The 14,235-nt window shown below is 47.4% G+C and overlaps 1 protein-coding gene across 1 annotated transcript in view; it reads left to right on the top strand.

Annotated features, from left to right (window-relative positions):
* Positions 1-12,162, top strand: part of sptbn4b (spectrin, beta, non-erythrocytic 4b) — a gene marked incomplete at both ends in the record, with an annotated part of 75,309 nt that extends 63,147 nt beyond the window's left edge. The window contains 11 exons of the mRNA XM_080844978.1: positions 113-354; positions 2,223-2,361; positions 2,800-2,884; positions 3,446-3,642; positions 4,846-5,743; positions 5,774-5,870; positions 7,555-7,615; positions 8,044-8,306; positions 11,104-11,274; positions 11,644-11,686; positions 11,896-12,162. Coding sequence (XP_080701104.1) covers positions 113-354; positions 2,223-2,361; positions 2,800-2,884; positions 3,446-3,642; positions 4,846-5,743; positions 5,774-5,870; positions 7,555-7,615; positions 8,044-8,306; positions 11,104-11,274; positions 11,644-11,686; positions 11,896-12,162 — 2,463 coding nt within the window. The remainder of the gene's footprint in view (positions 1-112; positions 355-2,222; positions 2,362-2,799; positions 2,885-3,445; positions 3,643-4,845; positions 5,744-5,773; positions 5,871-7,554; positions 7,616-8,043; positions 8,307-11,103; positions 11,275-11,643; positions 11,687-11,895) is intronic.
* Positions 12,163-14,235: the final 2,073 nt, after the last annotated feature.

The raw sequence follows: 14,235 nt of genomic DNA, 5'->3' as shown, positions 1-14,235 counted from the left end.
CCCCCTTCCCTCCCTTCCCTTCTCTCTCTTTCTTTCCCTCTCTTCCTCCCTCTCCCCCCTCTCTGTCCATCTCTATCTCCCTCTCTCTACCTCTTTCTCACTGCCCCTGCAGGTCAGGCAGCTGCAGGAGAGTTCGGCCCAGCTGCGGACAGTGTACGCGGGGGAGAAAGCAGAGGCCATCGCCCGGCGCGAGCACGAGGTCATGCACGCCTGGAAGGAGCTGCTCATCTCATGCGAGGAGTGCCGTGTGCAGATCACCACGGCGACCGACAAGCTGCGCTTCTTCAGCATGGTGCGCGACCAGCTCGCGTGGATGGATAGCATCATCTGCCAGATTGGGACGGAGAAGCCCAGGTAGACACACACAGAGTGGCCAACAGCAGCTCCTTAGAGAGAGAGAGAGAGAGAGAGAGAGAGAGAGAGAGAGAGAGAGAGAGAGAGAGAAGGAGAGAGAGAAGGAGAGAAAGAGAGAGGGAGAGAGAGAGAAGGAGGGGTAAACCAGCAGAGTAAGTAAACAGAGTTGGCGTGAGAAAAAGGGAGAGAGTGTGTGTGTGTTTTGATGCACAACTGTCCTGTTATTGAGCTTTGTGTATGGGCCAGTACAGTCTGTAAAAAACAGTTAATTCAGATTGTCAAAATCACATTTTTGATTTAGCATTAGTAACGTTACATATTATATGACACATTTCAGTAACTATGACAAATATCAGTGACCTCCAGTGTCATAACTAAGAGCTGGTATAATATTACGCAGTCATGTTAAATGCTGCTTTGACTATCTCCGAAGAGTGCAAGTAAACTCCAGTGTTACACCAAGATAAAGTAAATTAAAGTAGGTAATTTGATGCTATTTGTTGAAACTGTTAATTAAGCCTGGTATATTCTGTTACACACCTGGGAAAATGGCTAGGTGTGGTCTTCAGCTAACCCTGGTTACCTTGGTAACCTTGGTTGCTATTGTATGTTACTGGTTACTGATCAGGGGTAGGTTTCCCAGAGCCTTCTCAATGCTACGTCATTCGTAAATTATACCCTAATCTTTACCCTCGAAGTGTTTTCAGACTGTCCTTAGCTAAGTATACCTTCCGTAGGAGATACTTTGGTAAGGTTGGTCTGGACCACTTTTCAGATTTAGGTTTTCAGATAAAGCAAACATTTTAGAGCCTAAAAATGTTGTGTTAGTGTCTTGACATATACACTGACCACAATGTAAGACGTGTTGCATTACATTTTGTAGTTCATTAAATAAAAATAAATGTATAACCTACTGTACTTAACATGTAGCTTTACTCATGGTTTAGAATAAAGACAGCTTTTAGAATAATTTATCTTTAGTTGGCTGTAGTTAACTTGATTTAATTGAAGACATGAATGCAACATGAATGTACTTACTTAACATTTCAGAGCTACTGATATTTAATAACGGTGCATCAAAGCGCCATTCTGTGACCCTGTGAACAGAGCCATAGATTGCACTCGTTTCAACACAAGGTTCTTTGTTCACGCCCCAGAGAGAGAGAATCAGGAACAATTTTGATCTCCTCTATTTGTCGACACACTGGGTGAGACGAGAAATCCCCTCTAGTATGCTAATGTTTCGGGGGCTAAATGGGATCTAAGCTTTTGAAACAGACGGCTGTAAACCCTGAGGGCTTGCTTCTGGTTTAAGTTGGCCTGTACGTCAGTGGCCCTCTGCAATGCAGACATGTAGCCACAAAAAGAGCACAGTCAATAGAAGAGCCCCAGGACTTGGCACAGGTTAGAGGCCACATGGCACACAAGCTTAGGGTTAGGCAAGCCCCATGTCTCCAGAATGTTCTGTGATATGTACTGACACACACACACACACACACACACACAACTCACATGGCTCCCTCCAGATGAGCATGAGTAGCCGACCTGAGGCCTTGCCCCCAGGTCCTGTCTCACAGCTCTATCCCCGCCCCTTACCTCTGAAGAATATTTTGTTTTCAAAGTGACAGCTGATTGGTGCGATTGTTATTTTTTTTTGGGGGGGGGGGGGATGCCCGGTGAGGGCCCTGGTCTCCCCCCCCTGAGTGTAACCCTTCCGTGTGTGTGTGTTTGTGCGTGTGTTGTGTGTGTGTGTGTGTGTGTGTGTGTGTGTGTGTGTGTGTGTGTGTGTTTGTGTTTGCCCTTCTCCCTCGGCTTGTCAGCTCTTTCCTCACAGACGTAATGGAGTCTGGACTCTCTGGTCCTTTCAGGGATGTGTCCTCCGTGGAGGTCCTGATGAACTACCACCAGAGCCTGAAGAGCGAGGTGGAGGCCCGCAACAAGAGCGTGATGCAGTGCATAGAGATGGGCAAAACCCTGCTGGCCGCGCGGAACCCCGCCTCGGAAGAGGTGACTCCCCAAAAAACGTCTTGACGGCCTTAATCAGGATTAAGACTTAGCTTACTTACTTACTTCAGTTGTCAGTGGAAAATTCCCTTAATTCTTTATTCACAGTCCCTTGAGAATCTAACCCAAAAATGAATTCTTCACTTAGGTTCCTTATAAACTCAGACTCAGTTTAGTTTTGACAAAAACACAGTGGTACCAAAGATTTTCAGTGTTCAATATTGTATGAAAATACAGCCTCATAGGCAGAGAGGAAAAGTGTACATCTGTCATATAGTCCCTCTACTGGCCTGTATTGGTATAACAGAGTGTTAAAAATGGCAGAATACTGTACATCTCAAATGCTCAGTGAATACTCAATGGCAAAAACGGATTTAAAAATGATTTTGTACCTTATGGACCTAATGCCCTGTCCTCTGTCCTCCGTCCTCTGTCCTTTAGATCAATGATAAGCTGGAGAGGGTGTTGTTGAAACAGAGGGAGCTGTCTGAGAAGTGGGACAGACATTGGGAGTTCTTACAGCAGAGTAAGTACATACCCTGGCGATAGTGGCATCAGCAGTAGCACTGATGGACTACCTGGCTGTCTAGTCTTCAGTCATTTCATTTTACTGACCCTCAGAACAGTCATCACTGTCAACGTGTGTGTGTGTCAACTACTTCAAACATCTTTTCGATCCATTCCTCTCCTGTTCTTCCCTCCTAACCGCTCCTCTCATCTCCTTTCCTCTCCTACACTTGCTGTTCGGCTCTCCCTCTCCTCTCCTCTCCTTTCTTCCCTTCCCCTTCCCTCTCCATAACCATCTCCTCCTTTATCCTCTCCCCCCTCTCTCCTTTGCTCTCTCCTCTCCTCTCCTCCCCTCTATCCTCTCCACTCCTCTCCTCCCCCTCTCCTCACCTCTCCTCCCCTCTCCTCTCTTCCCATCCCTTCTTTCTCCTCCCCCCTCCCCTCTATCCTCTCCACTCCTCCCCTCTATCCTCTCCACTCCTCTCCTCCCCCTCTCCTCACCTCTCCTCCCCTCTCCTCTCTTCCCCTCCCTTCTCTCTCCTCCCCCCTCCTGTCTCACTCTCCTCTCCTCCTTCTCCAGTGTTGGAGGTGCACCAGTTTGCTCAGGAGGCAGTGGTGGCAGAGGCCTGGCTGACGGCTCAGGAGCCCCTCATCAGCAGCAGTGAGCTGGGCTCCAGTGTAGACGAGGTGGAGCAGCTGATTCGCCGACACGAGGCCTTCCGCAAGGCAGCCGCCACCTGGGAGGAGAGGTTCAGCTCCCTTAGACGCCTTACCACCGTGAGTCACACACACAAACACACACACACACACACACACACACTCAGAAACACACACACACACACACATGTTCACACACACACACACACACACACATACATACATACATAAATACATACAGGTCCAGCGCTAGACTTTTGGGCCCTATGAAAGAATATAGACACCAATCACAGTGAGATTTTTCTTACCCCTGTCACTTATGTGCTCTAAGGCGGTTCAGGCCCTGGACTCTTTAAAGCGCATTGTTTTGGTGCTATATAAATACAATGTAATGTCATTGAATAAAAATTGATTAGTATTTAAATGTATAGTTAATGTGTCCAAATTTCCTTGCCCTTTCAAGTTTCCCAAATGCCAGTAATGTCCCAGTGGTTCTAAACACCTCTGTAAAATATGCTGCTATCACCACTAGGTGTCGTTATTTAGTTAACCTAGAGACCTACCGCAAGGTAAGTATTAGAACGTTAGTCTATGCCTTGCTACTGTAAGCAGAATACTAGTTCATCCACCTTTCTCCTTTATTTATCGATTAACTATATGCAGTTGAATTTGCTTTGACAAAGATTTTATGATGCACTACAAGAATTGCACTGAAGGCTGTGACAAACAAACTCACAAAGACACACACACACACACACACACACACACACAAGCACAAACACAGAGACTTGAATGTATACACACACACAGTTCTATGTATATACACACATTTGTATACACCTACACAGACACACACGTGTACGCTCTATAGAGTATGTTAACACCTCTTTGTATTGGAAAACATCACTTCACACAAGCCCACATTAAGAGGAGCTGTGCAGAGCGTGGTTCACACCTAGCATGCTTTAGATAACACAGACTTCACACGAAGCAGCACATTCATTCTATTACACAAGACTGATGTGGTAATGAAGTGATAAAACACACAGGTGGCTATGGCAAATCATGACAACCACAAGCACCATGAACACCGGAATGCCTTCACTAACTCATGGCCATACTAAAGGCTTCTAGTGTTTTCTTTTTTCCCTTATTATAAATATTTCCCCTAAATTTCAGCCCAAAATATCTAACTATACCTGCTACAATTACAGAATGTATGATAGTTACATGTAAGACTCCTGAACAATAGCAGTGCAAAACTTTGGCGTCATGAACATACTATTAAGATCTCCTTCCCTGCTCCTTTTCTGATTGGTTCAGGTGGAGAAGATCAAGGCGGAGCAGAGCAAGCTCCCGGCCACACCACTGCTGGGCCGTAAGGTGTTCCTAGAGCCGCAGGAAGTGTCGCCGGCACGTAGCGCCACTTCTGCCCGCTTGCGCCACACCATCTACGAGCAGCAGGCGGTGGACGGGCGCTCCGAGAGACCCCAGCCCTCGCCGTCGTCCGTGGCACGCCGCCTGGGCTCCACCGTGGCCAACTACACGCCCGTCCTCAACAGCTCCGCCTACACGCGCAGCATCGAGGCCCGCACCAGCGGCTTGGTGGGTGTGGCAGCAGGTCTGGGCATGACTCCTCCCCCGGTTGCTGCGTCGCTGCCGGTTACCCTGGTGACGGCCCCGCCCGAGGCAGAAGCGGCACCGGAAGTGAAGTTTGCCGGGCTGCGACCCGAGCAGCGGTCGGAGCGGATCCTGCGCAAGCTGGCGGCGCAGAAGCCCCAGGACAGCATCGACCACTTCAGCGAGCTGATCCGCCCCATGCTGGACCGGGAGCGGCAGCGGCAGGACCGCGAGCACGAGAGCCACGAGCGGCCCTGCGGAGAGGTTGGCGTCATGGCCGAGGTGGTGCTGCAGGACCCGCCGCTGGGCCGCGAGCGCCTCAACAGCGAGGCCCGCAGCGGGGAGCTTCGGATCAGCGCCGGAGGAGGAGGAGGAAGCGGCGGCAGCAGCCGCTCGGAGCTGCAGGCGGAGCTGCACCAGCCGCCCCACCACCACGCCCACCACCGCCTGGAACGCCAGGTGTCCAACGAGCAGCTGGTGCAGGCGCGCCGGGACGAGCTGCCGCAGGAGCTGTGGAGGGAGCGGGCCGAGCGGGAGAGGAGGCTGGAGAGACAGACGTCCAGCGAGCAGGAGGGGGGACTAGGAGGAGGAGGAGGAGGAGGTGGAGGAGGAGGTGGAGGAGGAGGAGGAGGAGGAAGTGGTCATGGACATGAGGCTCGGAGGAGAGACAGACACCGACTGGAGAGGCAGGAGTCAAGCGAGAGGGAGCACTCAGACAAGCGCTCTACGTGAGTACACCGTGCAGTGTATCAGTCCGATGTACTCTATGTATGTATCTCAGTATGTATGCACTTATATATGTATGTTTAACAAAATAAATCCATTTATCCATCTCTTGTGTGTGTGTGTGTGTGTGTGTGTGTGTGTTGTTGTTGTTGTTGTGTGTAAGGTATAATACATGTCACTCAGAGATGATGTGCTTCAGCTCAACCCACATATCACATAAGCTGGCGGTCCTCACTGTGATGTGGACCAGTCACTCAGTGCAGAGCAGGCTGTGCGTGTCTGTGCGTGTCTGTCCGGTCTGTGCCGTCTGTGCCTGTCTGTGTGTCTGTGCGTGTCTGTCCGGTCTGTGCGTGCTGCCTTTGTGTGTCTGCGTGTCTGTGCTGTCTGTGCTGTCTGTGCGTGTATGTGCTGTCTGTGGTGTCTGTGGTGTCTGTGGTGTATGTGTGTGTCTGTGCTGTCTGTGCGTGTCTTTCGGTTTGTGCTGCCTGTGTGTGTCTGCGTGTCTGCGTGTCTGTGCTGTCTGTGCTGCCTGTGCGTGCCTGTGCTGTCTGCGTGTCTGTGCTGCCTTTGTTTGTCTGTGTGTCTGTGCTGTCTGTGTTGTCTGCGTGTCTGTGCTGTCTGTGCGTGTCTGCGTGTTTGTGCTGTCTGTGCTGTCTGTGCTGTCTGCTTGTGTGTGCTGTCTGTGCTGTCTGCGTGTCTGTGCTGTCTGTGCGTGTTTTTGCTGCCTGTGTGTGTTTGTGCTGCCTGTGTGTGTCTGCGTGTCTGTGCTGTCTGTGCGTGTTTGTGCTGTCTGTGGTGTCTGTGCGTGTCTGTGGTGTCTGCGCGTGTCTGTGCGTGTCTGTGACAGAGACAGACAGAGAGGCACACTGCTGGTGAAATCATAATTAGGACAGCGCTACCATAAATAATTTTCAGATTTTATTTTTGCACATCGTGTGATGGGATTGCTGTCTTTACTATCATTCTCTTACTGTAGTCACTTGGATTCAGCACTCAAAGCCTCTACTATTACTGACATATGATGCTGTTTTGATTCTAGCAATGCTGAGAAACTTGTTTTAGTTTAAAGTACAAGCTGTTAAGAATATATTTGAATATTAAGGACATTGATTCTGTTCTGTGGAAATCGCTGTAGGAAAATACGACTCCTGAGCCTGTAAACGTAACCAGTACATTACCCTTAGATTAATGTTGAACTTACTGTAAACGTCACCAGTACATTACCCTTAGATTAGTGTTGAACTTACTGTAAACGTCACCAGTACATTACCCTTAGATTAGTGTTGAACTTACTGTAAACGTCAACAGTAGATTGGTGTTGAAGTTACTGTAAACGTAAACAGTACTTTACACTTAGATTGGTGTTGAACTAACTGTAAACGTAACCAGTACTTTATACTTAGATTGGTGTTGAACTTATGTGCTCTGAACATCTTCTCATTTTGACTCCCAACCTTTCCACCCATAACATTCCTGTCCCACTTCATTTGTGTTGCTATTTTAACACCTTTTCATGTATGTCCTTGTGTAGCTGGGAAAACATTACGTCAAGGTGTCATTACAGCACGAACCTGTACATTGACAGTGAAGTACCAGCTTGGCATGCTAATGCTATTTGAAATGGGCCCGTTTGGTATGAAATATGCAACATGCCCCTCATGTAGCATATTGTTTGTACCTTTGCAGGGAAAAGAGGTCCACCTTAGCTGACATAGTGGAGCAGCTTCAGGAGAGAGAGGCAGCAGCTGTAAGTGCTTTCGACACAACTGTACCAGTGAAAATGAAATGTCAAGAGGGGGTTGTGTGAATGAACAATGAGCCACTTTCCTAATGTACAGTACATTGCAGAACACACAGACGCTTTTGTTGGAAGCACTTGATTGAAAGCACCCTTCGTAAGAATGTTTACACATTTCTCGTCAACATTATGAGAAGCCTGTGACATTATGGTATGTGCCTCTGTCCCACCATACCCATCCAAATGTTGAATTAATGCAGTTATTAACATTATATACATTAACGAATGACACAAGCTGCCATAGGTCCCCTGTTGTCTTGAGTGATTACTAACATTGCGGTGGCGTTGCCACAGAATGAAGATGTAATCTGCTGCACAGCCTTCATTTCAGTATATTAATATACTGTACCTGCATGTGACCTCACCTTTCTCCTCAGGCACGAGGTGAGGCCCCGCCACGTCTGCCCAACGGCGTGCCCGAGAAGGTCACCAGACCGGAGCGCCCGCGAGCCCGAGACCGACCCAAGCCGCGCAGGAGACCCCGACCCAAAGAGCCCAGCGGAGGAGAGCCGAGGCGGTCCCGGTCCGCCCCGGCCCAGAGCAGTCCGCCTGTGCCCCAGACGCCCTCACACACGGCCCAGCACGAGGGCTTCCTCTTCCGCAAGCTGGACATCGAGAGCCTGAAGAAGGCCGCAAACAGGTGGGGCCCAAGTGCCAAATCACTGTCACTGTCGGTATAGCAGGGCACTTTGTTGACCCTAACAGACTGGTCACCTTTGGAAGGAAACTCCACCCTGAAACATGTGAAAATGGCTGCTTTGCAGGATACTTTGTGTTTCTGCAGTAGTCTCTTGATAGTGTAGTGTTTTTATGTTTTTATTTCCGTCATCTTCTTGAGAAAACAGCCATTTGTAGGTATATTTCTGTCACTGTTGATGTGTTTAATTACGTGATAGTCATAGCATTCAAGATTGTGAAGGTGAATTCAGTAATTCAGCACAAAAAAGTATTGAATGCTGCATATCTACACAACTGTCACAACATATTGACCTTAAGACATGATTTGATAAAAAAAAAAAATCACAGAAAATAAGATTAACAAAAAGGTGTGCTAAAAATGTTTCAGGGGGCTGTTTTCCGATAATCATGTTAGTTAATAAGCCATCGCTCATTTCTACTGGATGCATAGGGGTTCTTGTTCTTTTTTCATCCTGTTGAAAAATGTGACCTTGTTCATCGGTGAGCTGTGGCTTTTTAACTTACATGGGAAGGTCTCTAAGGAGTCCTCACAGTCACAGGAGCAGCAAAGTGACGCTGCTTTCACAGAGAGAGGGATGTATGGGAGTGGATGCTCTGGGCATGACCCTGGCATGCTTCAAACCAGTAACACCAGACCTAACCAATCGATGTCTGATTGATTAGTGCTGAGATCGGCTTGAAATTGGCACTAACATATGTTCTAGCTTCTCTTCAGAGCTGGCAGCCAGCAGTAACATATGTGGAGGCAGTGCCAGTTGGGGCAGAGAGGGCATCTGGGCAGTTTGGCCTTAATATGGATATTCTTCAATAGCTGTAGCAGTTTGCCAAGCAGATGTAGCCACAGGTTTGTAAATCCAATAATAGTGGTAATATGTCAGGATTTCTTTTTAATTTGATCAGAATAAGTATAACATGACAGACATCTAGGCTTTAAAGGCATATTATACAGATTTTTAACATTGTCTGAGGCATGTTTTTGTAGGTGACTACCTTAAATTCCTTTTGGTGCCATTTATCATGTGAAGGACTGTTAAGCACACTTTTAATTTCAACTAGCATTATACAATTGAGTGATGTGGGCCTAAAACCTTGCAGAAAAATGTACATCACGATGTGAAATATATCAGTTAGCAAGCAAGTTACTAGTTTCAGATATATTCTGTATTGTTATAGCTAGTTAAATTCAGTGTGCCAAATTTATAAGATTAAATTAGAGTCCAAACCAATGCATTTCAATGTAATAAGCAAAACCTTTTAACAATACAAAAAAAATGTAGTTCAATGGCATAGTAGTCTATCACTAATCCCATAAAAATATTGTTTTAAAACAATGACTGCCCAAGAATAGCTTACCATTTCACCGCTTGCAAAAACAAAAACCTGCATGGGGCAAGCTGCACTCAGCTAGCCAATCAGCTGCCTGGTTGGTGGATGGCACTGAGGCAGGGGGATGCGGCTGCTGTCCTGGAGTGAGCAGAGGTATGCCGTCGTCACTCCGTGTTCTGTACCTCACTTCAAGCGGCCGGCCGTTCCTTCCCAGATAGCCGCTGCCCTTTTGGCCCGGAGCTGGTCCCGATCTGGCCCCGGAATTGCGCCAGATTTGGGCCAGATCTAGGTTCAGAGGCCGCCACTATCCGGGCACACATCGCTTCACCGTGAACGAGAGCCTCCCCGCCCCCCCTTCAGTCCACCTTGTGGGAGAGGCAGCGTCCAGAGCAAGAGAGACTGAAGGTCACAGCGCAGATGCAGATACACCTTGAGTGCGCCCAGCCAGCTTGAACCTGCTACTCACACACACACACACACACACATGGACATACAATACACACATACGCACACACACACACACACACACACACACACACACACACACACACACAAACACACCCACACACACACACACATGGACATACAGTACACACATACGCACACACACACACACACACACACACACACACACACACATAAACACACACACATACAAACACACATTCACACACACACACACACACACTAGCACACACACATGCACACACACACACACACACACACTAGCACATACACACATACATACACAACTACACAAACAGACAGACACACACACACATGCACACACACACATGCACACATACTTACACACTTGCACAGACATACACACACACACATACATACACACTCACACACACTTGCACATACACACAAACATACACACGCACACACACACACACATACACACACACACACTCGCACATACTCACATGCATACACACACACACACACACACATACACACAAGCACACACATGCACATGCACACACCTGCACATGCACACTAACTGGATGTATATTTCTTATATACATGTAAATGCACATTTGAAGGTATGATGCACTTCAAAGTTTTGCCTGTCCACTCCACTCTATCCTACTTGAAGTTTTTTTATTTTTGTATTAGTTTGTTTTTGTCCTGTCATCCAAAACTGTCTTTTAACCGAAATCTTGTCTCTCTTCTCTCTCCTCTCTGCCACCCGTTGCTGGCTGCTCCTCTCGTCGTCTGTAAAGGTAAGCCAGAGAGGGCCCAGGCCAGTGCCGACGTCTTAACTGTTCTCTTTAGCGGTCTTGGTCGCGCAAGCTCCTCCCTCCAAACACTGCTCCTCAGAAGCTCGGGAGGTGAGTAGAAGTTAGCGGCGTTGCAGTGCTCTGTCCCTGCTCAAGGTGGCGCTGTTTGTCCTCTCACTACAGCAGGTCTTGGGCCAACCTCTACTGTGTGCTGTCCAAGGGCGAGATCGGCTTCTACAAGGACGCCAAGAACACCGCCACACCTTACAACAACGAACCTCTGCTCAGCCTCAGTGGCTGCACCTGTGACGTGACCAACGGGTACAAGAAGAAGAAGAACGTTTTCACGCTCAAGTAAGCGTTGGCCTGGCCTCATGCCTGCCCCTGACATAGAGAGGGAGGCACAGGCTGTTTTTCTGATTTCCAGGAGGTGGCCCTGGGTTTCATGTGACCTTGGTGTTTGTGAGCTTATCTTGGTGAATGGCCATATGTGATTGGTTGGTCTGTGCCTTTTGGTGTCGTAGTGCTTGACTTTACAGGGTCTTGCTTCGGGGTGAAGAACAGTGTTTTGTGACAAATTATTAAGTGTGTTTTCAAGTTGTGACCTTTAAGGAGTAATTTTGTGACGTATTTACAAATTTTCTGACTTCTGATTCGCTGCGTCCTTTCCATGGACCTATGGGGTCATGACCTTGATCGGCCTTCTCCTTTTTTCCTTTTCAGAACAAAAGATGGAAATGAGTTCCTGTTCCATGCGAGAGATGAGGTAAGATACAAGAACAGCCTAAACACACAACACACAACACACAAACTCTGTCGTTGTGGGAACAAAAACGGTATTTTGAAAAACATACCAATATTTTGCCCTTTTGGTTGGAAAGGTGTAGAGTGATAAATGTAAGGGGTCTCTGCTATGGAGCGCACACACATTTGGCTCCGGTTCTTGTTCTCATGGTCTGCCTTTGTCTGCCGTAGGATGATCTGAAGGGCTGGGTCTCAAGCATCACCCAAAGTATCAACGAATATGATGAGATCGCCAATTGGGGCAAGCCCCAACCTACTACCTCTTCCACGGATGAGGGCACGCGGCGCGATGCCAGGAAGTCGGAGGCGGAGAAGTCAGAGCGGGGCGAGAAGTCAGACCGAGCCGACCGGGTCTCCGAGCGCTCCGACAAGGGCGAGAAACCCGAGCGCTCCGACAAGGGCGAGAAACCCGAGAAGCGCACTGGGAAGAAGAAGTGAGACCGGATCTGTCTGGATTCTTTTCTTTTTTGGGCCAAGAGTGGGAGACAGGAACTCGGAAGGGGGGGCTTATGAGTGTGTGTGTGTGTGTGTGTGTAGGTGTGTGTGTGTGTGTGTGTGTGTGTGTGTGTGTGTGTGTGTGTGAGAGTGTGTGTGTTCTCGGAGGGGAGGAGATCTGGTCTTTTTCTCCAGACTTGATCATTTTCCCCCTACCACAACTGCTCTGTCTCTCCAAGTGGTCGCAGTGCCACCAGGAAAGGGGTAATGTTGGATCCGTGGGAAGGGTCGGGGGTCACACACATCACTGTGCTCTTGCAGCCCCTCCTCTCTCTCTCTGTCTCTCTGCCTCCGTCGCTCTGAGGACGGGGACGCACGTCTGGCTGGATACTCTGCCTGTGTCACAGTCCCATTAGTAGGACTCAATGTGCTTTGGCCCAAGTACAAGAGAGCCCTCTAGTGGTCAGGAGGCTTACTGGGCATAGACAGTGTTGGATATAGCTGGTAGTGCTAAAAGGATAGATTAAAACGCAATGTGAGGATTGCGATTGCAGGTATTACCAAGAAGTAGCTCGTGACATTATTCTTTTTCTTTATCCATGACTTGTCAAAGAATAGAATCCTATGTGTATGTATCTGTCTTTCTATTTACCTATTGTATGTTTTCACATCCTCTCTATTCAGTCCCAAGCAAGAAAATTAATATATGCCAAAATGATTTTTTTTTTAATGAAAGAATGACCTTTTGTTGGAGAACTTGTGCTATGTTTTTGTGTCTCTTAGTGTGTGTGTTTGTGTGTGTGTGTGTGTGTGTGTGTTTGTCTCTTGTGTGTGTCTGTATGTATGTGTGTGTTTAGGTGTGTACGTGCGATTGTATGTGCATGTGTGTGTGTGTGTGTGTGTGCGTGCGTGCGTGCGTGTATGCATGTGTCACAGCTCACCACATCAATGGTGTTCATATCTCAGGTTTGTGTTAGCATCTCTCTCTCTCGCTCTCTCTCATCTTCTACCCTTTTAGTCTTCCACGCATGGCTATATCACTGGCCAGTCGCTCAGTTTAAGTCAAGCTCAACACATCACAAAGGGCATATTTTCACAATAATTTTAAGAAATATCTATAAAAAGGAAAGAAGCTTAAGAATGGAAAAAAATATATTGTTTTAGTTAGGTTGATGATCGTTTAATACGAAGCATATTCCACAGCCATAGCAAATTCGCAATTGTGAATCTGTGTAAAATTGTATGTGTGTGTGCGTGTGTGTTACACAACACAGTACATGTCTCTGTCAATGTCCGTATTTGAAAAGCTCCCAAATAATCAGCACAGCAAAGCCATATACGGCCGATGGGTTTGTCGTATTGTAAAACTGTGGACAAATCCGTTTGGCATTCACTCATATCAGGACGTTGCACTGAGACGACACAAACACAGAGTAAAACTGTGGGCTGTCTGACTTCACTTGTCGATCAGACAAGTTATGCAAGGAGGCCACCGATTTGAGACGGTTCCTGAAGTGAAGCAGCTTCTGTTCTAGATTGTTCTCTTTCATTCTCTCAAGTATGCATCACGGTACATGCGAAAGACAAACCAAGGTTTACCGCATGATTGACCTACATGTCACTATGGTTACGTGCACCATGCATCTTGTCAATGTAATTTTTTTTTCCAACACATACTTTAAGGATAGTGTGCCATTCACAGCACAGATCACCAATGTGCTTTTTTTAACACAACGGGTGTGTTATATTCTGACGAGGAACAACTATTATGGTCTGTGCAGGCACCGGTAGTTAGGTCACTGGCATGGTACACTAAGCCATGTTGGTCAGCTGAAAGCTTGCACTAACAGGGTCACCGCTCAGTACACTGTTAATCTATCTCCTCTGAAATGTAGTGTATGAAGGGGCCTTTTGCACTCACTTTTAATTTTTTTCCGTGGATTGATTCATGCTTGACAAAAAAACATCTCTTGAGTTTGCCATGACTTGTATATAATGCATAACTTTCATTTTAAGTGGACATGCAATGGTTTGAAATGTTATCTTAACAATGCCGAGGTACAGAAAAAAAGAGCA

Source organism: Sprattus sprattus, assembly GCF_963457725.1.
Source record: "Sprattus sprattus genome assembly, chromosome: 9".
Taxonomy (NCBI): Eukaryota; Metazoa; Chordata; class Actinopteri; order Clupeiformes; family Clupeidae; genus Sprattus; species Sprattus sprattus.
The sequence above is the reverse complement of the archived record's forward strand: the minus strand, read 5'-3'. Positions and strand labels throughout refer to the sequence as shown.